The 26,135-nt window shown below is 40.5% G+C and overlaps 1 protein-coding gene across 7 annotated transcripts in view; it reads left to right on the forward strand.

The window, feature by feature from the left end:
* Window positions 1-26,135, forward strand: part of GRK3 (G protein-coupled receptor kinase 3) — a 125,590-nt gene that overhangs the window by 44,483 nt on the left and 54,972 nt on the right. For 5 of the 7 annotated variants that reach the window (XR_006778425.2, XR_006778426.2, XR_006778427.2 and 2 more), the window contains exons 3-4: window positions 13,541-13,614; window positions 24,722-24,823. Coding sequence is in view for 4 of the 7 variants with exons in the window: in XM_045791205.2 (XP_045647161.2) it covers window positions 13,541-13,614; window positions 24,722-24,823 (176 nt within the window). In the remaining 3 variants the exon portion in view is untranslated. Of the gene's footprint in view, window positions 1-13,540; window positions 13,615-16,625; window positions 16,797-24,721; window positions 24,824-26,135 lie in introns of those variants that run through there. The other 2 variants (XM_045791206.2, XM_087857178.1) reach the window with 2 other exon arrangements.

A 26,135-nucleotide genomic window follows, 5' to 3' on the forward strand; every position in this document is an offset into this window, starting at 1 on the left:
GTGGGAGAGTCGTCGTGGTGACCTAGGTGTTACCAAAAACCTTTGTAATTATGTTTTTTTGCGCCCATGCCTCTGGGTGTGAATGATTTTATCTTCCATACACACTTGTGCTTTATGAAGAACGTCCAACAGATGTTGATGACCATGGAAGTGACCAGGCATTGGCTTCCAGAAATTTTAGATTCCAGTTTGTGGCCCCTACTTAGAGCCACTGTTCAGGAACATCTTTTGAGCCTTGTTCCTGGCTCTGTTGCAGGTGCTCAATCTTACCTCTCTCTCTTCTTTCACACCACTCTTTTGGGGGAGGCGGTCAGGTTTATTGAGGTATAACTTAAATTAAGTAAAATTCACCACTTAGAGTATACAGATCTCTGAGTTTGACGTGTGCATAAAGTTGTATAACCAGTACCAAAATCAACATACAGTGCAGTTCATCGCCTCCCCAGATTTCCCGGCGCCCCTTCGTGGTCCGTCCCCACGCCACTCCCCACCCCTGCCAGTCGCTGATCTGCGCTCTCTGTTCCTGTGGTTACTCTTTTCCCGAATGACCTAAGTGCAGTCACAGAGGATGTAGCGTTTTGGGTCTGATACTTTGATTTGGAGCGATGCTTTTGAGAATTCACCCCTGGCTCAGTCTCAGTAGCTGATTCTTTAGTATCGAGTAGGGTTCCGGCCTCTGGGTGCATCACAGTTTATCCATTCGCCAGTTGAAGAACACGTGGATCATCTCCAGTTTGGGAGAATTGCCTGTGATCTGGGAGATTGTCTGGGAGATTGATCTGGGAGATTGTCTATGATAACTATCTGTGATAGATTTTTTGTGAGTATGACATTGGTCTTTCATTCCTCTCGGGTAAACACCTAGGAGGGGATTGTTGAGTTGAATGGCAATTGCATGTTTAACTTCAAAGAAATGTTTTCCAAAGACGTTATACCTGTTGTTTCCTCACCAGCAGTCTGAGAGAGTTCCAGATGCTTTATAACCTTGCCAGCATTGGTGTTGCCTTTTTTTCTTTTTAATTTTTCTTTGCCTTTTCCTAGTGACTACTGATGTTGGACATCTCTTCATGGGTTTCTCTTCTTTGGTGGAAATGTGCAAATCTTTTCGATTTTTTAAAAAAACACATTATTTATGTTCTCATTATTGAGTTTTGAGAGTTCTTTATGCACTTTGCTTAAAAGTTCTTTACCAGATACGTATTTTGCAGATATCTTTTCTGAATCTGTGGCTTGTCTTTGCATTTTCCTATGCATGACTTCAGAAGTGCAGAAGTAGTAAACTTCAATTCAGTCCAATTTGTCAGTTTTTCTCTTTCATAGATCATGTCGGATCTTTGTACTCTTTGCTTAACCCTAAGGTTGCAAAGATTGTTTTTTGTATGTTAATTTTCCTACAGATTTTATAGTTTGTAGATTTACGTTTAAGTCTCCGATCCATTTTGAATTAATTCGCAGTGGTCACGTACTCTTGCACCCAGATGTTCAGTGGTCGCAGCACCATCTGTTTAAAAGACCTTTCCTCTCCTCATTGCACTCCCTGGGTGCCTTGGTCAGAAATCAGTTGACTATGTACACCTCTCTTTCTGGGCCCCGTTCTCTTCCACCGATCTCCGTGTGTGTCTTTTTCTCCAACAATGCACTGCCTTGACTACTGTGCCTTTATAATAAGTCTGGAAATCAGATAGCGTAAACCCTCTCACTTTGTTCTTCTTTTTCAAAAAAAGTCAGACTTTTTTGTTATTGTTGCTCCCTTACAAAATACAACTTTTAGAATCAGTGTATTGATTTCTACAAAAAACTCCTCCTGGGGTTTTGACCGGGACTGTGTTAAATCTGTAGATCGATTTGGAGAGAGTTGACGTTTCAACACTATTGAGTCTTCTGATCCATGAATATGCCATCTCTTCTCCTTTATTTGGGTCCTCGTTGACTTTGTTCATGAGTATTTTGTAATTTTCAGCTTCTAAATCATGCACGTATTTGCTTAGATGCTTTCTCAGGCATGCCGGGTTTTGGTGTTATCATAAATGATGCCGCGTGTAAATGTAAATTTCCCATTATTTATTGCTAGTGTGTAGACGTGTTCTGCCGGTAGTGGGTGTACAGTACGTTTGTGAATACACCTGTCTAATGAGTTGAATTCTCAAATTATAATTTGGGGTTCTTTTGATTCTCAGTAAAAAAGAGTAATATTTCAAGGCAATACTTGAAGTAGTTTATTTCTTAGGTTGTACTCGAATGCCTTTTGACTAACTTTTGAAACTTTAAACTTTATTCATTAAGAGATAATTGGATTGTTAGGACTTTTTGTTATCCCACGCAGCAGAATTCTGGCAGGTGTTCCCTACCTTTGGTTGATTTTACTTGTATTCTTGGATCATCGTATTACTGACTTCTTTTCCCGCCTGGGTGCTTTTATGGGCTTTTCCCACTAGCCACTAGCCCACTTGCTCTGTCTGATTTTCTGCTTCTCTTTGACGTCGCCATTCTCAGTTACGTTTATGTGTCCTTCGCCATTCATTCCATGCCTTTATAATTTGGTTAGTTTCATTTTATTTAGAGTAATAGACTCCTAGAGTTAAAGAAATATGGAGATTAAGCCAAGGCCTTTTCCTTTTAAACTTGAAAAAAAAATAGGTGCTAATATTGGAGACCCAACCCCTGCTCTGTTAATTTGTTTACGTGGAAGGTTACGCTATGAGGCCTAACGTATAAGCTTCCAGTCCTGGGTTTACAGACAATCTAGTGTGGCTGGTGGGGCTCTCTTCTGATGTGTGCTGTCATGTTGGATGGCAAGTTATAAGGAGATTGCTTTGAGGTGCTTGGAGGAGTTGAAGGAAACTTCCAGAAACACGGGAGTTGGTATGCCTGCACAGCGTGGTTTATTCTACGGGCATAAAGAAATGCAGTACATGAAATGAGAATCTTCACATTGTTAGGAGAGAATATTTTAGAGAACTCTTGGAACAAGTAGCTCTAATTTGCTACATTAAACCACCTTTTCCCCCTCTCTCAGAATTAAGTTTAATTATAGTGGAGCTTATAAGCATTGCTCTGTTTAAATTATATTAGCTCTTCCATTATATTGTGTTTTTTAAGGAGACCTGGAGCTTTTAGGTGGACAGGAAATTACTAATTATTAAAGGAATAAATATTTGAAAAGCCAGGTTCATAGCAATAATTTCTATTATGAGTCACATAAAATTTTTAATTGTTAAAAGCCAAATTTCAGTTGTTTTTCTTTAGCATAAGAAAACTTCCTTTTCCAATGAATGTATAGAATTTCAATCATGTTATGTTTATTACTTTACCTTTTTTCTTGTAACTTTTTATCTTTACATACACTTAAGTATATTTTGCTATAATTTCAAACTTAAAAGTCATAAGAACAGTTCAAGGAACTCTTACATACCCTTTAAATAGCTTCATTGTTGTATATATTGTGCTGTATTTTCTTTATCGTTCTGTCTTTCATGGCTTTTTTCTGAACTACACGGGAGTAATTTGGAGACCTCATATCTCTTGACCATTATATATTTCAGTCCGCGTGTATCAAGGACAGGTCATTCATTCTCTCGGATAACTACAGTACAATGTTCAAAATCAGGAAACTTAACACCAGTGCAATACTGTTGTCTAATCCACAGACTATATCCAGATTCTAACAGCCCCAAAATGTCCTTCTTGGCTACGATTTTTCCTGGTCTGGGATCCAGTTGTGGGTCATGCTTGCATTTTGTTGTCACCACGTCTTCAGGCTCCTTTCATCTGGCCAAGTTCCGTAACCTTCTTGGGTTTCTTGAACATTTTTAAAGGTTACAGGCCAATTTTGTAAAATGGCCCTTTGTTTACTCTTCCATAGCAGTTAGGTTCAGAGTATGCATTTTGTCAGGAAGACCGCAAATGAGATATGCTGTCCCCGGTGCGTCCTGATACCACTTTGTCCTGATGCTGGAGAGGTCAGTTTTGATCCCTTGCCGAACGTGGGTGTGTGCAAGCGTTCTCCATCTTGGAGTTACAAGCTTTCCCTTTCTAAGGAATAAGTAATTGATGGGAAATTGCTTTTGAGACTATGTAAATACTCTTACCAACTTTTACCTTCCCATTGACTTTCGAGCGCCATTATTCCTTCTACAGTTTTTAATTGGCATTTGTCTCTAAGAGTCGTCCCTCCCTCCTTCCCTCCTCTTCCTTCCCCACCTTTTCCTTCCCTTTCTCCCTTCCTCATTCCCTCCCTTTCTTTCTTCCCTACCCCCCACCTTAATCTATCTCTCAGTATGGACTGTTGGATCCTTAGTTTAGCCAGTGGTTTAATCCATTCCTATATTATTTATTTTGATGTCCTAGTTGCCCTAGTTTTGGCTAGTGGGAGCCTCTTCAAGCTGATTCCTGTGTCCTGTTGATATGTCCTCATCATCCTTTGAGCCTTTCTTACTGTCTGGGAGAATAAGATGTCTACAGCTCAACTTGGTATTTATTGCCCCTGCCCTAGAGTCAACCAGCCTTTCTTCAAGGGTTCCTTGTTCCTTTTAATAGAGAATGGTGTTGAGAATCCCCAACTTGGGAGCTAGAAGTGTTCATTGCTTCTAAGTCTTCTTAACAAAAGAGCAAGGAGTATGTGTGTGTGTGTGTGTGTGTGTGTCTGTGTGTGTGTGTGTGTGTGTGTACATGTTTGTCTCTCTGTTAAAAACAGTGAGCTCAAATGAATACCCCATTCCAATCCATTACTACAATATACTTTTATTCTCTTACCTGTTTTACCTCTTTTTCAAGAAGGCTCCTGTTATCCTCAGTGTATTTACTCATTTGTATAAGCCTAGAACGCACCATGAGTAGTTTCAGAACTGCCAACTCCTGCTACTGTGAAATGCAAACCTACTCGCTAGTTAATATTTCTTTAAAGTAAATTTACTTATAATACTGTTAACAGTTTCATTTTGATAAATGTATAAACCCGCATCTCTATCAAACTACAGAACATTTTTGTCCCCAGAAAGTTCCCTTATGCTCTTCCCAGTCAATTTCATGCCCCTTCTTCTTACTTTTTTTTAAACTATAGATTAGTTTTGCCTCTTCTAGCACTTCATACGTAGAGAATTACAGAGTATATGCTCTTTTGCATCTGGTGTCTTGGGACAAACAAAATATCTGGCATTTACTTATGTTGCTGTGTGATTTGGTGTTTTGTTTTATTGCTGACTAGTAATCCATTGTGTGAAAATATCACTATTTATGCCTCAGTGGGTGGACTTTGGATTATTTTGGATAAATTATGAATACACCTGCTATGAAGATTCACGTACATGTGTTTTTGGAGCCATATGTTACCACTAGGTAAATACCTAATAGTGAGGTTGCTGAATTGTGTGTTAAGGGTGTGTTTGACTTTATAAGAAACCTTCAGACTGTTTTCCTGAGTGAATATATATATATGTACTTGTAACCTATATATAATATATAGATATATAATATCAATAATATATAATATGATATAATATATTATATAATATGTCACATAATTATACACATTATACTATATTATATTTATATATTATATATTATATAAATATATATACAAATATTATATATTTTATATATATTATATACACACACACACACACACACACACACACACACACATACACACACACACACAGAGATGGATTAATTATAAGGAATTGGTGCTTGTGATTATGGAGACTGGCAGGTCCAAATCCACAGTGAGCTGGCTGGCCCGAGGCCCAGGAGAGCCAATGTGCAGAGGAAGTCTGGAGGCCGTCTGCTGGCAGAATTTCTCCTTGCTCATGGAGGCTGGTCTTTCTTTTCTAGTCAGGACTTCAGCTCATTGAATGACGCCCGCCCGCATTATGGAGAGCAATCTGCTTACTCACAGTTCGCCAATTTATATGTTACTTGTATCCCCAAATACCCTCTAAGTTGACACAAAAATTGCCATCACAAGTCCATCCCTTGTCACCTTGGCACCCACTCTGTGCACCTCCGTAGACTGTATTTAATTCTCTAATAGAGATGATAAGATCATACCCCCCCACCCAGCATGCTATGACCACCTGCACATAACCAAAATGTGCTAACCCATTCCCCAGAGGAGGGTGCAAAATAATAGGTCATGCTCACTCTTCTCCTTGGTATCCTGTATCGTAAATACCACAACATAAAGTCAGCAACATTTAAATACTATGATTTAAAGTCAGTACATCTGGGGCGCCTGGGTGGCACAGCGGTTGGGCGTCTGCCTTCGGCTCAGGGCGTGATCCGGCATTATGGGATCGAGCCCCACGTCAGGCTCCTCTGCTGTGAGCCTGCTTCTTCCTCTCCCACTCCCCCTGCTTGTGTTCCCTCTCTCGCTGGCTATCTCTATCTCTCCGTCAAATAAATAAATAAAATCTTAAAAAAAAAAAAATAAAGTCAGTACATCTTATGTTACTGGGTAAGGGCATAACAGGGGGAAGAAAGCAAGGGTGTTTGTTTAATACACATACACACACAATAAGGAGGAAGCACTCATGACAATGATAACCATTGTTTCTGTAACTGATCACACGTCGTAGCTGGTGTTGGTGACCCAGCCTTCATTCCTGAAGGCTCTGGGCCATTAGCAGTCCTGCCTGAATTGTGTTGTTGTAGATTTCCATTGACACTAATGGCAGGGCACAGTCATACTAAGAGAGGGGATGTCCTGTATTGCAGACATACTCTTCCTTCCCTCCACTGCGGAGGAGGTGTGCAGTGTCCCCCGGGCTGGTCAGGATCAGTCACCCCAGCCAGCACAGCGACTCCCTTCCTCGCCTGTTGACTCAGAGGCATGAGGAGTCTAGAGCATTGTATATTCTCCTCAGCGAATGAGCGGTCTGGTTGCCAGCATCCGGCATTGTCAATCTTTTTCACTCTGCCATCCAGGTAGGTGTGCGGTGGTATCTCAGAGTGATTTAATTCACATGTGCGTGATGACCAACGACGTGGAGTCCATTTCATGTGCTTATTGGCCATTCCTAGCTCTTCCTTTATGAAGTGTTCAAATGTGTGCACACTTTTTTATGGTGGTTTTCTTTTAAAAATTGATTTGTAAGAGGCTTTAAGAAAAAGTATATATAAATTGGAAATAAGGCCTTTTTCAGACTTGAGTTTTGTAATCTTTTATCCCCAGTCTGTGGCTGGTCTGTTTTCTTAACTGTCTTTTGATGAGCATAGTGCTAAATCTTGATAAAGTCTAATTTATTATTTTTTTCATATTCTGCCTAAGAAATCTTCTGCATAAGTATTTTCTGTGAAGATATTCTGTACATTTTCTAGAAGTTTTATAATTTTACCTTTTACATTTAATCCTATGATCAATCTCAATTTAATTATTTATAAGATGTGAGGTAAGGTTTGACTTTTTTTTCCTCCCCATTGGAATATAACTTTTTCCAGTACCACTTGTTGGAAAGACCTTCTTTTTCCAATAAATTGCTCTAGTGCCTTTGTTGAAAATATGCTGACCATCTAAGTAAGGGTGTATTTCTGGATCTTAAAAAAAAAAAATTTCTGGATCTTCTGTTCTTTTCCACTGTTTTAATCTTATGCCAATACCACATTGATTACCATGGCTGTATAATGAGTCTTGAAATCAGGTAGTATAAGTCCTTGGACTTTTTTCCTCTCCTTCAAGGTGTTTTTCCTCTTTTTCAAGGTGTTTTGGATATTTTAGGTTTCTTGCATTTCCATAGACATTTTAGAATCAAAGCTTGTCAATTTATTGAACAAGCCTCCAGAGATTATGATTGAGATTGTATTGAATTTAAAGATCAATTTTGGGGGGCGCCTGAGTGGCTCAGTCGTTAAGCGTCTGCCTTCGGCTCAGGGCGTGATCCCGGAGTTCTGGGATCGAGCCCCACATCAGGCTCTTCCACTGGGAGCCTGCTTCTTCCTCTCCCACTCCCCCTGCTTGTGTTCCCTCTCTCGCTGGCTGTCTCTCTCTGTTAAATAAATAAATAAAATCTTTAAAAAAAAAAAAAAGATCAATTTTGGGAGAATATACATTTGAGTCTTCCAGTCAATAAACTGAGTATGTCTTTCTATTAAGTCTTCTTTAATTTCTATCAGTAATATTCTATTGTTTTCAACATAATAGTCTTGGATATCTCTTATTTATTTACTCCTAAGTATTGATTATTCTTTGATGTTATTGCAAATGGACTTGTTTTAAAATTCTGTTTTAAAATTGTGTGATCTGAGCATATCACAATATCATTAATTCTTATTTAATGGCCTTGTAGCTTGGAGCCTTGCTAAATTCACTTATATAGCCTAGTAACATTGTAAATAGGATTTTTTAATATAGATAACCATCTTGTCTATGAATAGAATCAGTTTTATTTTTAAAAATTTTTAAAAAAGATTTATTTATTTATTAGAGAGGGGCAGGAGGGACAGAGGGAGAGAATCTCAAGCAGACTCTCTGCTGAGTGTGGATCCCAACATGGGGCTTGATCTCACGACCCATGAGATCATAACCTGAGCTGAAATCACAAGTCAGGCACTTATTCAACTGAGCCACCCAGGCACCCCCAATAGAATCAGGTTTAATTCTTCCTTTCCATTTTGAGTAACTTTTATTTCCTTTTCTTGCCTTATTATACTGGCTAAGACCTCTAATACATTATTGGATAGGAGTAAGATTAAACATTTTAGCCTTTTCTGATCTGGAATGCTTTGTAATTTGTTCATCTCACAGCCCAGAGAGGTCTTATTGTCATTCTGTATGACATACATTTCCTTCTTTTTATCATCTATCTCAGCACCTTTTAAAATTTCTTTATATCATTTACATAAATTGCACGTATTTTATTTGTGTACTTCTTTGTTGTCTGGCCCTTACACTAAATCCATAAGTCCCTTATGGGAAAAATTCTCTGTCTTTACCATTGCATCCCTAGTGTATATCACAGTGACTCTTAGTAGAACTCGGGAAACGCTTTGTCAAATCAGTCAATATTGGTAGAAACTTTTAGCAGTTACACAATCTATCCTTTCCAGTGTTTGAGTCTCCTTGGCAAAACCTAGGACAGATATTATTTCTTGCAAGACTTTTTTTTTTTTTAAGATTTATTTATTTATTTATTTGAGGGAGAGAGAGAGTGAGATAGAGAACATGAGCAAGGGGAAGGGTAGAGACGGAAGCAGACGCCCTGCTGAGCGGGGAGCCCATGCGGGGCTCAATCCCAAGATCCTGGGATCATGACCTGAGCTGAAGGCCCCAAGATCCTGGGATCATGACCTGAGCTGAAGGCAGCCGTTTAATTGACTGAGCCACCCAGGTGCCCAAGACTTTTTTCATAATTTTTCTTTCTACTTTTTGAAAATTTTTTAGGAAGTAACATTTCAAAATTTCTCATGGAAACTTATATTTGATACTTTAAAACGTTCTTAATTGATATTTTATAAAATGCGATATAAAAGTTATATTTGGGGGCGCCTGGTGGCACAGCGGTTAAGCGCCTGCCTTCGGCTCAGGGCGTGATCCCGGCGTTATGGGATCGAGCCCCACATCAGGCTCCTCCGCTAGGAGGCTGCTTCTTCCTCTCCCATTCCCCCTGCTTGTGTTCCCTCTCTCGCTGGCTGTCTCTATCTCTGTCGAATAAATAAATAAAATCTTTAAAAAAAAAAGTTATATTTGTATATTATTAAAAGTTCTCACTGGTATTTTATAAAAAGCAATATGATTCTTTCTTCCAATTTTTGCAAAATATGTGGTGACAAATTGGGATAGTTTACTCTTTCTGGTGTTACATATACTCAAAAGTTAATCAGTATGCGGGCAGTTTGCAGTGGCCCAAATATAGAAACAAGGGTAAACCCATTCCACAGTTATCTAGTAAAAGCAGGTGTTGGGTCACTATTTTTTTTTATTCTTTAAAATCTGGAGAAAAACCACTGATGAAGTGAACCTGTTAGGCAAATTATTTCCTTATTTCTGCCCCTTAGCTTTTGCTCTAATCTGAGAAATGCTTCATTTGGGGGTTTTTGTGTGTAATTTAAGCCTAACGAAGGGAAATTGCTCTTGGCCTGAAACACAGTGATCTAGAGTTTATCCAAAAGGCAAAACACCTTCCTTCTTGTTGTTCCATTTTAGTAGCTGCTGAGACAGAAAGTAAGGCTTCAGTTTGTGTGCAGACATGAGGAGAGTAATGGGGCTTTTCCCCTACGGTATGTTACAGTCATTCTTTGGCTCATCCCACACATTGACAATGGAAATTGCACTACAGAAGCAGTTAGACGGGCATTCATTCATCTCCCTCTCTCCCTCATCCTCCTTCTTTCCCCTCCCCTCTCCACCCCTCCCTCCTTCCTCGCCCTTCCCTTTTCCTTACTTGTCCCTCCTCCCCATCCCCCGTCCTCCTTCCTTCCCTTGTTCTTTCTCCTGCACTCCCTCTATATCACGATGTTCTTGTTCCTGCATACGTAGTAGAGAATAAGACCTACGTGGCCTTTCCGTGTTTACGTTGTTGTGGCGGAGGCAAATAATAACATATGCATATGATCATTTTTGCTAGTCACAAGTGCTATAAACAAAATGCGTGTGTGCACATGGCTGTGCTCTTGTGCACCAGAGAGAGAGAGAGAATGAACATGAATGAGAACCCTGGAAGGCCTAAGGAGGGGGTGTTTGAGCTGAGCTCTGCAGGTCCGCAAGGTCAGGGAGCATGTTTTAGGAAGTGGGGATAGCAAGTCAGTAACCCTGAGAGCAGATCGGGTTTGGTATTAGAGAGGAACTGGAATGCAGACATGTGGGCTCAGTGCAGGGAGTTTGGGAGAGAACAGTCTAAGAAGAGGCTGGAGGAGAAAGTGAGGCCTCGATTCCAGAGAGCACGATGGGCGTGATGAACCATTTCCCCTTGATCCCGAGTTCAGCCCAAAGCCAGTGGTCCATATGTGGCATATTAGTTCACTTGTCATTTAGACGTCACAAAAACATCTCTCGTATGATCAAAATAACCTCAGTTCAAATTCTCATTTTAGTTTTCTCTCCCCAAAATAGAAAAAGAAATACACGGGGGCGCCTGGGTGGCACAGCGGTTAAGCGCTTGCCTTCGGCTCAGGGCGTGATCCCGGCGTTATGGGATCGAGCCCCACATCGGGCTCCTCTGCTGGGAGCCTGCTCTTCCTCTCCCACTCCCCCTGCTTGTGTTCCCTCTCTCGCTGGCTGTCTCTATCTCTGTCAAATAAATAAATAAAATCTTTAAAAAAAAAAAAAAAGAAATACACGAACCAAAAACTGACACAACTGAAAAAAGATGAACAATCCATAATTACAAATGGGGATCTCAACAGTCCTCTGTCGATAATGGATAGAAGAAGGAGACAGACATTCAGTAAGGATTTGGATGAGGGACTCAAACAGCCTGACCAACCAACTCGGCTTCGTTGCCTTTTTATTCTGTTTAATGGTACACTTTTTCCCCCAAGTGCCCATGAAGCATTCACCCAGATGGAGCAAATTTGGCGCCAAAGCCGTTTCAATAAATTTGAAAGCATTGAAATCATACCGAACATGTTCTGTGACCACAGCAGAATTAAACAGAAATCAGTATCAGAAAAATACCTGAAAACCCTAAAATATCTGGAACTCAAACTGTCTATTTCTGAGTGACTCATGAGTCAAAGAAGAAATGACAAGGGAAGTTTGAAATTAAATACTTTGACATGCATGAGAATGAAAAAGTAACCATGTCTCTTATTTAAAATAAAAATATTAATGTGCAAATAGTAGAGATTTGCATCTTCAACTCTTTCTGTTTGTCTCTTTCGTGAATTTCCTGCTTCATATGTCAGTCTGTCCTCAGTTCTTTGAGATGAAATGAGCGTGCCCGTGTCCCTGCCGCCAGTCTGCACCTGACCCTAGTTAGGCTGGCCTTGCCTATTTAACTAAGTAGGCCTAATACTTTCTTCTAGGTCCACTCAGTGAACCTTTACCATTTTCAGAGGTCATCTTCCTGGAACTCTGGAGGGGAATTCAAGAAGCAGTAACAGACAGGTTTAAGTTACATGATTTCTTTGGCTAACTTCAGTTAAAACCTGTCAAAGCTGCTCTTTTGCTGCTCTTTTTTTTTTTCCTTTTTTTGCCTCTCTCTGTCCTACCTGGGGATTTCCAGTCTACCTTCTCCCTACGTCTTAGACTTTTTGTGAGTCTTTCCTTCAGTTCCCTTCTGTGACTTCTGTTTCTTCCAGCAGTCCTTTTATTGTCTTGACTTTTGTTTTTTAAAGGTTTATTTATTTGAGAGAGAAAGAGCGAGCGTGAGCAGGAGGGGTAGAGGGAGAGGAAGAGACAATCCAAAGCTGACTCAGCATGGAGCCCAATTTGGGGCTCGATCTCACGACCCGAGCTGAAACCAAGAGTCTGACTGTTAACGGACTGTGCCACCCAGGCACCCCTGTTTTGACTTTTTTTTTTTTTTTGCTTTTTAATTTGTTTTTGACTTTTTATAATCTCTACCCTCAGTCTGGTGTCATCTTGTCTTAGTGAACTTCATTCGTTCAGTTCGTCTTGACCGCGTGCTGGGCATTAAGCTAGGCAGTTGGTTTGCAAGTGTAGGAGGGACTTATAAATCAGATAGTTAATTGGAGTGTGCTAAGTACTTTGGCAGAGCCATGTTGGAAGGGTTATGTAAACAATTAGGGTTTGTTCAACAAACATCTATCAGACTCCTCCTGTGCACCAGGCACTGTGTCGTGGAGGCGGGATTCCAGGTTAAGGTGCTGATTGAATAAAGGGGAGGCATGGCGCTGTGAAGGAACAGAGAATAATCTGGGAGTGGGTAGTCTGCTCTGGCACAGGGTATTTGTGTGGACTTTGAGGGACTTCAAGGTAGGAAGTGGTAAGAGGAAAGGCTGAGAAGGTCATGAAAGTCCTTCTGTCTTTTTTTTTTTTTTTCAAGGGAATTTAGTCTTGTTTCTGTGGGCATAGTATTTATTAGCTTTATGATGACTTTTACCAACACTTCCACACTACCCATATCTCTTATTTCTTTGGTTATTTTTCTGTTTGCTGTAGTGACCAGTGGCTCTAAGGAATGGTGACCACTGGCACTACTTATTGTGCAGTTTTTAAAAGTGGGGGTGGGGGTTGCCAGTAGAGAAGGAACCCAAAGCAAGGAGCCAGGTATGTGGTACTCTTACTTTATGTGGAGTATTTTCTTCTAAAGTATAATTAGTCCTTTGAGATCTCTATTATTATTATTATTAATTTTTGAGAAGGAGGGAGGACGGGGGAGGGGCAGAGGGAGAGGGAGAGAGAGAATCTTAAGCTGACTCCACACCCAGTGTGGAGCCCAAAGTGGGGCTCGATCTCACGACCCTGAGCCAAAATGAAGTCAGACACTTAACTGACTGAGCCACCCGGGTGCCCCCAAATCTTTATTATTAATTTTGAAGGTAGGGGAGGAAGAGGTTGAAGTATAACCACATTACTTTGAAAACACCCTGTGGGGTAAAATTTCACTTATTGCCCACCCTGAAATTTCTTATTCTTTTCCTTTAGGTTTCTTGCTATTTAAAGATTTTTGTTTGAATGAAATTAATGAAGCTGTACCTCAGGTGAAGTTTTATGAAGAGGTAAGAAGTAACTGTTTTACTGGTGCTTTTATTTTAAGAGCATATGTAGACTGTACTTTGGAAAATATCAAGACTACTAGATATCTTACAAATATGTAGAAATTCATTGACCATAATTAGTAGCACAAGGTATAATATGTAGTTGATTATAGACGGACAACATCTGTAAAAATCATATTTGCAAGGGCACTGGAGTGCTCTGGAAGCACTGAGAAATAGTTGGACTAAAACTCCAGAGGAGGGATTATCATTCAGAAGCGTGCCAAGGGTCAGCAACCGTTTGCTTTTCTGCAGAAGCCTGCTGATTCCAGAGACATAAGCTGAGACAGAGGGCCTCCACTGAGTGAAAGAGAAACTACCAACGTTTTCCGGTCACACATGGCCAGAGTGACAAATTGGAGATGTGGTGGGAAAGGGGAGTCTCAGACACACAGCTGCTTTCCCCAGTAAGACATTTGGAAGGGACCTGAAGAGATAGGCCAGGAACTTCTGGAAGCCTCACTGAAATCTCCCACGGCCTCACACTGCTGTATTGAAATGTGGACCTGTGGTGTCAGGAATCTGAAAACAGAACAGGCAAGAGATGAAAACCCTAGGGAGCAGTTGATTGACACTGAAGATCTGTAGCTACTTATCACCCGAGGCAGCTACTGATTTCTAGGTGTAGTGAGCATACAAGAGGCCATGTTTGGCCCCAGGTAGAAGAAGGCTGCTTCTAGGAGACAGAAAAGCCAGAAGAGGTTTCTGGAGCTACAATAGAAAACAAATGAAACTGGGGGAGCCCCAAACATGTGATTAGTCTCTCTCTCTCTCTCAAGAATCATGTCAAGGAGGCCAAAGAGCTATTCTGAAAACTTCTTGCAGGCAGAAATGAGTCTAGTGCTGATAAAGGCTTCCCACTGAACTCCACGGAGAGCCATGCCTTAGGAACAGGGGCAAACCAGAGGCAGACTGAATCCTACAAAAGTGGAGACCCAGCCCAGTCCCATCCCATATTGGGTGATGAGCCCTCTCTCCACCTGTGTAGCAGAGTACAAGGAAGACCCCTGTCCTTTTTTTGCAGGTGGAAAATAATATAGGGAGACCCTATAATGATCAGCATACATTAAAAAAATAATGGACATCTAAGATATAAGAGCATATGTCTCATAAGGTAATAGAAGTAGACCCACAGATGACTCAGATATTGAAGTTAGCTGACAAGTACTTAAAAATAACCATAAATGATATGTTTAAGACAATAGAGGGAAAGATAGACAAAATTGATGAAGGAATAGTGAATTTCAGTCCAATTTATTATGAAGAACCAAATGGATATTCTGGGACATCAAGTATAATATTTGAAATTAGAACCTAATGACTAGAATCAGTTGGTTACAACATAAGACACGATTAATAAATAGGGAAGCAGGTCAGTAGATGATCTCACACTGTAACATAGAGAAGAAAGAATATAAAAAAATAGATAAGGATATTAAAGACTTGTGGGATGTGGTTAAAAGGTCTAACATATGTAGAATTGGAATATGTAGAAGGAAAAGAGAGCAAATGGAGCAGAAACAAATATTTGAAGAGATAATACTGAGAACTTTATAAAATGATGAAAGAGAGCTGCTTACAGATTCAAAGAACTTAGAAAACCCCAAGCAGAATGGCTACAAAGGAAACCTATCTTTGACATCAATATAACATTTTGGAAACTGACAAAGAGAAAGTCTTCAAAGCAACGAGAGAGTGGAGAAAGACACATTATTTTTAAAGGAGCAACAAATAATATGCCTGACTATGACATCTTAAAAGAAATGGTTAAAACAGCAATAGCAGCAAAAAAACCAGATAGTAAAGTGTCCATCTAAATAATGAAACCAAACAACCAATACCCCCAAACCCTGCCAACCTAGAGTTCCATTCCCCGCAAAAATTTCCTTCAAAATGAAGGTGAAATAAAGATATTTTCAGAGAAAAACTGAGGAAATTTTGTCAGCTGTGGACCTGTATTATAACAAATACTGAAAAGAGATATTTTAGGCAGAAGGAAAATAATCCCAGATGGAAATGCAGGAAGGAATGAGGTCCTCATAAAGGGTGATATGTATATAAAATAAAAATGAATGTTGACTATGCAAAACAATAATGTTTTTAGATTTTAAAATGTATATAAAACTAAAATGTATGATAAAAGCACAAGAAGCAAGAGGGGTTAAAGAAGTTAAAGTGTTTTAAGATCCTAGGATTATTGGGGGGGGTGGATAATAAAAGTAATAATTTGCATTGATTTGTAATCAGTTAAGGATACATATTATAATCTCCCAGGCAACTCTTAATAGAATAAAATGTGTATATCTAACAAGTTAAAAGAGGGAAAATGGAATAAAACAATATTGTATTAACTAAAAAAAGGAATAAAAGGAGGACATAAAATAGATGGGTCAAATCGAAAACAATAAGACGGTAACTATAAATCCTTCTACATAAGTAATTACGTTTAATGTAAGTGGACTGAATACTCCCAAGTAAAAGTCTAAGTTTGCCTGAATAAATCACCAAAACTGTATTATATACTACTTACAAGTGACCTACTTTATACAGAAGGGTGGCAGAGGATATACAGAGACAAACACCAACCAAAGCAAAGCTGGTGCAGCAACACTAAGATCAGACCGAGTATATGGTAAATGCTCCTTGGAGGTAGAGATTATTTCATAATGATAATGGGGTCAGGATCACCACCTTAAACTTGTATGTTACAAATAATTTAACTTCAAAATATATAAAGCCAAAATTGACAGATCTAAAATAATAAAGACAACTCTTATTAAAGGTTAAAAAGTTAGACAACTCTACATTCTTAGTGGGAGACATGAGCACACACCCTTCATGAGTTTATAGAACAGACAGACAAAAAATTTGTAAGGATATAGAAAATCTGAATAAAGTGATGAATAAACTTGACCTAATTGACATATATAGAATGCGGCACCCAGCAAAAATAGAATTTGCCTTCATTACAGTGCACATGGAAGATTTACCAAAAGAAATTATTTGCCAGGCCCTGAAGAAAGTTCCTGCAGATTTAAAGATCAAAATTGTTTGGAATGTTTTCTGACCACAATGGAATTAAACTGAAATTTAATAACAGAGTTTACTAAGAAATCCTTAACTGCTTGGAAATGAATATACTTGTAAGTAATTTATGGGTCAAAGAAGAAATTAGAACAGAAATTAGGAAATATTTCAGTTTAAAATATATTTAAGAAATGACATATGCTATTATTAGCATATATAGCATCCTAAAGCAGTTTAAGGATTATTTATTTATTTGAGAGAGAGAGAGAGAGAGAGCATGAGAGAGAGAAAGCACAAGCAGTGGGGAAAGGCAGAGGGGGAGGGAGAAGCAGGCTCCCCACTGAGCTGGGAGCCCAGCAAGGGGCTGGATCGCAGGACACAGGGATCATGACCTGAGCTGAAGGCAGACGCTTAACCCACTGAGCTACCCAGGCGTCCGCTAAAGCATTTTAAATGAAAGCAAAGCATAATTAGGACTGATATTAGTAATCCTTGTACAAGTTTGAAAATTGGAGGGATATTATTCTTTTGTTTCTGGATTATTGATGTACTTCAAAACTTGATATTTTCTATACTTTTAAAACTATATTAATGTATTTCCAGGGAGAATGGCCAAATTATGATGTACATTTAGCCTCATGTATAAAAAATAAGCCAAATCCGAAAGGCTCTTACTCACTATGAAGTTAACTTCTATTATTTCACTCTGAATTGCAGGCTGGATGAGTATCACAGCTTGATCTGTCAAAAGAATTTTCTTTCTCCGTTCTTAAAAGTTTCACCTCTCCAATTTCAGCAAGTACTAAGTTGCCTTGTCAAATTCAGAGAAATCTTTAACAGATAATTTTTGCAAGGTTGAAACAGATGGGCAATCTACTTGGGTTCCTTCTTAAGTGCTTCTTGCCAGTATGGCGGAGTACTGCTGATGTGTTTCCATTTGAACTTTAAACATTAGAGTTTCTCTTGGTTGGCTTGCTCCCAGCTCTTCACACCTGTCTTCTGGTTGGCACAGGATGGATCTGGCTTATCAGATTCTCCTCTTGGAGGATAACACTCCAAAGCTCCTTAGCAACCTGCCGTATATTCTCTTATTGAAGACACCATCCTGACTTGGGGCTTCAAACACAGTTTTCTAAAGTAGTACAGCCTTTAAGCATTGAGGTTATCAATAATTCTTCTCTGGGGGCGCCTGGGTGGCAAGCGGTTAAGCGTCTGCCTTCGGCTCAGGGCGTGATCCCGGCGTTCTGGGATCGAGCCCCACATCAGGCTCCTCCGCTATGAGCCTGCTTCTTCCTCTCCCACTCCCCCTGCTTGTGTTCCCTCTCTCGCGGGCTGTCTCTATCTCTGTCGAATAAATAAATAAAATCTTTAAAAAAAAAATAATTCTTCTCTGCATCCTTGGTTTTATCAGTCTGATTATTTCTGGTGGTGGTTGTATGACCCCGATCCCGAGAAAACTTTTTTTGTCTGCTGTCTTGAAATGCATATTTTGTATGTTGTATTTCCACTTTCCTGGGTCCCCAGACTTTTAGCGGTTACCCATTTCTGGTGTGTTAAAGGCCTCATAGCTTATCCAGAGCTATTTACAGAGCTCTGTGTTAGTCATCACCTACCTTTCTCTATCTTTCACTACCTTCTTTTTTTTTTTTTTTTTAAGATTTTTTTTTTTTTTTAATTATTCGACAGAGATAGAGACAGCCAGTGAGAGAGGGAACACAAGCAGGGGGAGTGGGAGAGGAAGAAGCAGGCTCATAGCGGAGGAGCCCGATGTGGGGCTCGATCCCAGAACGCTGGGATCACGCCCTGAGCCGAAGGCAGTCTCTTAACTGCTGTGCCACCCAGGCGCCCCCTTTCACTACCTTCTTACATAGAACTGTCACTAAGCGCTGAGCCGTTCTGTTCGTTTCTTTTCTTACGTCCTTCCTCCAGCCTAGAATGCTCCTTTGCCTTCTCGGCCTGTGGAAAGCCTAGCTTCTTTTAAGGTCTGGCTCACTTTATATATTTGCTAACAAATCTCTCTGGACAGCTACCCAGTCTTCCGTGATTGCTTACACCTTTGATTCCCACACCATTTGTTGTCTGAAACGCTCGGTAACACTTAGTCTGCGCCTGCTGCTTCTGTTGTGTCATTGGTGTTCATCTCATCTGTATTTGACTCATAGACAGAAGGCCTAGCTAGGCTCTGGTGCAGCCGTGCCTCTCACTTGCCGTGGGATGTGGGGCCAGTGGTCGAACCATCTCTGAAGCATCTACACTTCAGACCTGGAGCTTATAAATGGGAACAGTACGCCGTCCCTGTCCTTGAGGAGCACACAGTAGGGGGACCTCGTAACTGAGCTTCAGTTGCCTCATCTATGAAATGAGGTTACTAATCATCTCCAGCTGCTTCGCAGGCTAATTGTGAGGCTCAGATAGGTTGCTGGATGGGTGATTGCGTTCTAAACCGTATCTGTAGTATACTGTTCAGGTGCATGGGAGGCTGTAACTTATGGTTGAGAGTGCCAGCTGTAAATTCAGCCTGCCTGGGTTTGGATTTGGACTCCACTAGTTACTGACTGTGTAAACTTGGGCTAACAGTTTCTAGCTAATCTACTTGGGCGTCCTCAGCTAAGAATGAGGGTGATAGCAGTACCTGTCTCTTAAGGTGGTGTGTGTGAAATCAGCACGCCAGAACAGTGACTGACACATAGTTACGGCTCAGCGTGTTGGTTCCACTTCCTTGTTCCATTCAGGTTTGGAGGCAGCTTATCAAAATATGTATATATACCTAGATTTAGAAATAAATCATGGAAAACAGAGAATAAATATAAGATCCGAGGCAAAGATATTACATAGGGTTTTCTTCATTCATTCAACCACTATTTATGAAACACCAGTGCCAGACATTGCTTGGATGAACAAGACAAAGCCCTTGCTCTTCTTGAGCTTCTATTCTGGTTGAGAGAAACAGACAACAAAAAGTAACAAATAGCAGGAAATGTATCAGGAAGTAATAACTGCTATGCAAGGACTCAAGCAGACTCAAATCTCAATGTGGTATATTGTGCCTTGGGGGCCACTTTAGATTGATGGGTCAGAGTGACTCTCTGGAGAGTGGGCATGGAAACAGATTTGATTGACAGGGAGGCTAGTCTTTTGAAGATGAGAGCAAGGTGGGAAGAGAGACCATTTTAGGCTAAATGTGGCTAAGACATTGCCCCTGATGTGGTGGGAAAGACCTTGGCATAAGGAACTGAAAGAAGACCAAAATGCTATGTTCGTAGTGGATGAGAGGATTGGGGTAGTGTGAGATAAGATCAGGTCGAAGAGGGAGACAGGGTTGGGGGCCAGAGTAGCAAATTCAGGTTTTATTCTAAAGCCCATGGAAAACGGAAGATGGAGATGTTAAGTGAATATCAGTTAGATGAAGGGGATTGATGTGATATGTCTTCTATGTCTTTACTGATTTTAGATCTCTTTGTTCCATCAGTTGCTGAGAGAGGGGTGATAAAAAATCTCCAACTCTGATTATAGAATTATCTCTTCTTTTTCTTGTCATCTTAAAAATGTATTTTGAAGCTCTGTTATTAGGTGCATATGCATTTATGATTGTTACATCTTTTCATGTGAAATGTCCCTCTTCATTGCTTGTCGTAGTCTTTGTCTTGAAAATGACTTCACTGTATATTATTATAGCCATGCAGTGTCCTTATGCTTAACTGTTTTCATGATATATCTTTTCCTTTCTATTTTCAACCAGTATTTTTATATATAAAGTCTGTTTCTTTGAGACAGATATAAAAGTGCCTTGCTCACCACCCCTCCCCCACTTCTGACAGTCTCTGTATTTTAGTGGAGTAATTTTAGATACTGTGTTTATCCTTTGTGGGGTTTGCTGACTTGAAGTCTATAAATTTGTATCTTTCACCAAATCTGGTAAAATTCAGGCCATTCTCCTTAAAGCATTTTTTTCTACCTCAGTCTCTCTTTTCTCTCTTTCTGGGACTCCAGTTACATGTGTGTTTGATTTTTGGATATTAGATCAAATATCACTGATGCCCTGTTCAATTTTTTCCCCCCAATTTTTTTTCTGTTCTTCGGATGGGATAGTTTCTATGGATCTGTCTTCGAATTCATCGACTCTTTTGGCATCTCTACTCTGCTATTATGTCCATCCTTTGACTTTTTTATTTCAGATGTGTTTGTTAGTTCTAAAATTTCTGTTTGGTTTTTCTCATAGTGAATATGTTTCCGCTGCTATTTCCTATCTTTTTTTCATTACTTGCATATTTTCTGTTATATCTGTAAGTATAGTTCTAATAGCTGCATTAAATCCTCTGATAATTCCAACATCAGAGTCCTCTTGGAATGGTCTTCATGTATGGTATTTTTCTCTTGCATGTGGGCCACATTTTCCCATTTCTTGGTATGTAGAATAATTTTAGATTGTATCTTGTACAGTGGGATTGATACATTATAGATACTCTAAACTCCGTTTGCTTCTTCAAAGGCTATTGAAGTTTTGTTTTAGGAATTAACTTGGCTTACTCAAATTTCGAAAGCTCTGGCTTCTTATACAGTGGGTAGCAGCTGAATCTCTCGCTCAGTTCTTTTAGCCTTAGCCAGACCGCTTTGTATCTGCTGTGCTCACGTGTCACTATGGGATCCAACAGGGATGTTGACAGAGTTGATACGCAGAATTTTGGAGCTCTGCCTCTCTGGCTCTTTGTTTTCAGGAATATCCTCTCTTACTGTCCAGCTTCTGTTTGATGCCCCTTCCCCGTTATGTATGTACTTTAATGGTCACTCGCTAGTGCTGCAGTGTTTGGTTTTATATATGTCCAGAATTTACAGTTGTTTTCTCAGGAGGATTGTTCCCTTGGCAGTAATTTGGCTGTTATCTAAAGCAGAGCCTGGGTTTGTGATATATTTTGAATATAAAGCCAGTATGATTGGCTAAGTAATTGGACGTAGGGGGAGGTAGAAGCAGGCGTGTGAGCAAAAGAGCAGGAATCAAGGATGATTCTTTGGTTTTTGGCTTAAGCAGTTGGGAGGGTGGTTTTACTCATTTTCATGATAAAGAAGACTAGGGGAAGAGCATGCTTGGCTGGGGTAGAGGGGATATGGAAATGTCCAATAGGTAGTTAGATATTTAGAATCTGGAGCTCAGGGGAAGAAGTGAGGACTAGAGATCCCGATTTAGACATCTGAATATAACTTAGATAACTGAATACAACAAATATAATATTTGAAACTGTGGGACTGCATAGTTTTACCAGAAGGGACTATAACAGTTGAAAAAGGGGTACCCGGGCACCATGCTCTGAGGCCCTTCAGTATTTAGAAGTCCAACAGCAGAGGAAGCAGCCAAGGGAGACTGAGGAAGAGGAGCCGGTGTGGCAAGCTGGTAGAGAGGGTAGATCAGAGCAGTCAGAGAAGGTGGGAGAAACAGCTGAGTTGAATGCTTGTTGGGGAGTCAGTGAGGCTAAGACAAGAGAGAGACTCTTGTTGGGTAAGCAGAGGCCATTACGAGCCATCTCCCTAAAATGGTGGTGAGAAAGTGGAGATAGGACAGTCGTGGATCCGAAGTGCTTGCTCTTAGGGTTCCGCTTATTCAGGCTACATGTTCAGCTGGGAGCTTTGTTACCACCCGGGCAGAAAGGCACTGTGTGGCCAGTGAGCATGCATCGTTGACGACCATGTTTCTTTGTTGCTCAAGGGGAGACTTTTCCCCTTGAACTCCAGCCTCTGCCTGTTCAGGTGACCTGGTCAACCTAACTGCCTAAATTAGAGGTGGCATTCTCCACGCACAGGCTACAATAAGGTCACCCTATCTAGAGCTGATTGATAGTTGACTGCATGTTCTTTAGTGGTCTTCCCGATAATAGAAGTGAATTTTGAGGGGTGCCTGGGTGGCGCAGTCGTTAAGTGTCTGCCTTCGGCTCAGGGCGTGATCCCAGCATTCTGGGATCGAGCCCCACATCGGGCTCCTCCACTAGGAGCCTGCTTCTTCCTCTCCCACTCCTCCTGCTTGTGTTCACTCTCTCGCTGGCTGTCTCTCTCTGTCAAATTAATAAATAAAATCTTAAAAAAAAAAAAAGAAGTAAATTTTGAATGATAGCCATAGACACCTTAGGCTCTTCCTTTGCCAACTAAGTTGCCTTTTCTGTTGTTCAGGTTGGAGTTTATGAGGCCTAAATCTCTTAGTAAAGCTCTTAATTGTGGTTCAGAGTATCATTTGCCCAAGAAACTAGAATGTTCCATGGGGTTGGATTATTATAGTTCATGGAAAACTTCCATAGTATCAGCATTTGTTTAAACAGGTGTCAGCTTGCTTTCTAGGGCCCCTGGAGCACAGACTTGTGTTGTATTACATTTGTCTTCAAGGATAATAATTCCACGAAGTCTTATTATTTCTTGAGTTTGTTTACTCTTTTAGGCAGAAATGTTTCCTTTGGTTCACCAACAGTCTACCTCTTTTATCCCAGAATTCTGCATTGACCTTTGGACCTCGTACCTAAAATTAAAACAACAAAAGAAATCAACCAAGCCAGATCCTCTGTTTTTTTTCTGACTCTACTTTGAATATTGGTGTCTGGCTTCTCTTGCCTCCCAGCTACCATATTTGCGCATGGCATGGTGCTTGAACTCCTTAGACTTGTTCTCCTGAATTAACACCCGCGGCGGTGGGGGGGTGGTGGTGAAGCCCGGGTCCTTTGGTAATGGCAGCACTGCTGGATTGCTGCTCCCTTAGAACATTCTTTTCTGGTTGGATGGGCTATAACCTACCCCAGTCCGCCTGCCTTCATGGCAGACTTCACTGCCTCTTCCAGCAAGACTTCGTTGTGAGCCCTGGTGGTCACAGACCTGTGAATCTCATTGTAACACTGATGATGATATTTCAGGACAATAATATGGCCCCAGTATTTCTCCCTGTGTGAACTAGCTGGCCCTCATCTGGGACCTCAGTATTTCACACACCCCACTCCCTGCCGACTGTGCCCCTTCTTCATCAGAAATTATTACAGGATTTACTGGTTTTGATTTCAAAACCGTCAAACCCAGCCTTATTGTAAAAAGGTAACTTTCATTTCTATTTTATCATCCCAGAATAAAGAATACTCAGATATTATGAAAGTCAGTGTCAACAACTGTCTATCTGTTGAAAATGCTTTGTTCCTAAAAGTAAGTCATACATAGTAATTAGTCATCGTATTGAAGATCTTTGCTGCAGTCTTCCTGAGAACTCCATATTTCATTTGTGTCCTCATTCTCTTGTCTTTTGGGTTGAAAGTATTTCTGTAAATAAATAAAAGCAACTTCTCTGATGTAGGAGCTTCTGTATCAGATTAGAGGGTTGGGGCCAGTTCTATATAAGCAAGTATTTCTAAAGCACATTTTTATTATTTGGCCTATCTTAATACCGTTCCAGCTGGCTTCCCTAAGTTACCAAAATATCCTGTTTGAAGTAACCTTTTTATTGATACTTTATTTTGCAGCTGGGGCTCCAACTTGAAAAACCAACGCTTTTCATCTCTGGGTTAATGCCTTTCTAAAGTATTCAACTGATTTTTTAACTGATGTTGCAGGAAATGTGACTATATATATATTTTTTTCTATATATCTATGTATTTTTTTCTTATGTTTTGTAATGTTGTAGTTGAATGAGAACGATCCCCATCATGTCTTGGAACTGAATTACAGCCAGATTTAGATGGTATGTGCTCCAGAGAGGAGAATTGGCAAGGACGAATGGCCCCTGGCTGGTATATTGTAAGATAATTGTAACCATGGCAGTATTTGTTTCCTAATATTGTGGCTTCTAAATTTAAGTGACGAGGTTCATCATAGGAAAAAACCCATTTGTATGTTTCAGGGTGCATTTAAATTATCCCAACTTCATTATTCCAACATTAGAAATAGTTGTTTCCTGTGGAGTAGCCGGTCCAGCAATTTGCTTAATCTCCTGTGGAAGTGGTTTTTGCCCTGGCGAGTAATATCTTTTAATAAAGTGAGTTTTCTGGGAAGACATACCTAACAATGGTGACTTTGAAAAATCTAGATAAAAGAATATGAGAAGCTCGAGAATGAGGAAGACCGCCTTTGCAGAAGCCGGCAAATTTATGACACCTACATCATGAAGGAGCTGCTGTCCTGCTCGCATGTAAGTATTGCTTTCTGTCCCGTGCCTTTCGTCTGGACAGGAGACTGCTTGCAGTGTTTCTAGAAAGGCAAACAGGAGGAAGAGGTTTAAAAATCGAACAGTACTCCCCCAGGACGGGACCCATGACTTCTCTTCTGTCATTTGTTTGTTGGTAATGCTGACATAAAGCGCTTGCTCTGTCTACTCCAAGGATATTTCCAAAAGCAGATTCTTTCACGGCAAAAACCAAAATGATGAAAATAAAATTGATAGCTCATGCAGATCCATGGAAAAAAACGGCCGGTCTCAATTCCAGACTTTCTATAAGAAGTTAAGCTTCATTATTGTTAATTTGGCTGTACTTTAGATAATTAGGCTAATCAAATATTGATCAATAGAAATCTTAAATGGTTTCTTTGGATTAATGAGGAAGAGTAATAATTATTCTGTTAATTTTAGTCACAGTTAAATAATGGTGGAAATATTTTTCCCCCCTGTAAATCAGATAAACAGTCCGTTCAGTCATTAGGGTAAACTAGGTTCCTAGGAAATTATTCCACCAGGAGTGAGTGGAAGAATTAGTAATCCACATTTACCCCATGATGTCTCTGAGAGAGTTTTCTGAAGGAGTGGCCTCCCGGTCCTCACCTGCCGTGTCCAATACAGAAGCCACTCGCCCCATGTGGCTATTTAAATATAAGGTTAAATTAATTAAAATCCAGTGGAGTTTAAAGTTTAACTCCTCAGTGCCTCACGAGCCACATTTCAAGTGCTGGGGAGCTGCGCGTGGCCGGTGGCTCCCGTATCGGGCAGCACGGATCCACGACATTCTGTCATTGTGGGAAGCCCGAGCGCACAGCGCTGGCCGTGATCACGATTTATTTAGTGCTTCTGTATGTCCTGCTCTCTCGCGGTCCTGACTGCCATTCGAGGAACTGTGGCTGCTGGCACCTCTCGTGCCGTGCATTTCTTTGTTGTCCTCACCTAACTTGTAGGAGACAGGCTTCCCGAGCTAGTCCTGACTTCTGATGCTCTGGGCCTTGCGACCTTGCCGGAGAACGGTTGAGCCTTGCAAAATGCCACATGTCCCGCAGGGATCCCCCTGAAGCTTCGTCTTCATGTCGCTCAGCAGTTGAGAGCGTTTTTGGCAGTATGATGGGCGTCTTCAGCTTTTTTCCTTACGATGCATTATTAAAGAAGATGTAATTTGCAGTTTGGATGGAGACTAGAGTGTGTCGTTCTTATCTGCTGTGGTCACAGCAAGACTTCACTTAACCTGCAGCCTTCTACCACCCTGGCTTTTAATTCTTAAATGGATTTCCGTGCACTTGTT

Source organism: Ursus americanus, chromosome 30 (genome assembly GCF_024610735.1).
Source record: "Ursus americanus isolate L20-20 chromosome 30, mUrsAme1.1.p, whole genome shotgun sequence".
In the NCBI taxonomy this organism is placed as follows: Eukaryota; Metazoa; Chordata; class Mammalia; order Carnivora; family Ursidae; genus Ursus; species Ursus americanus.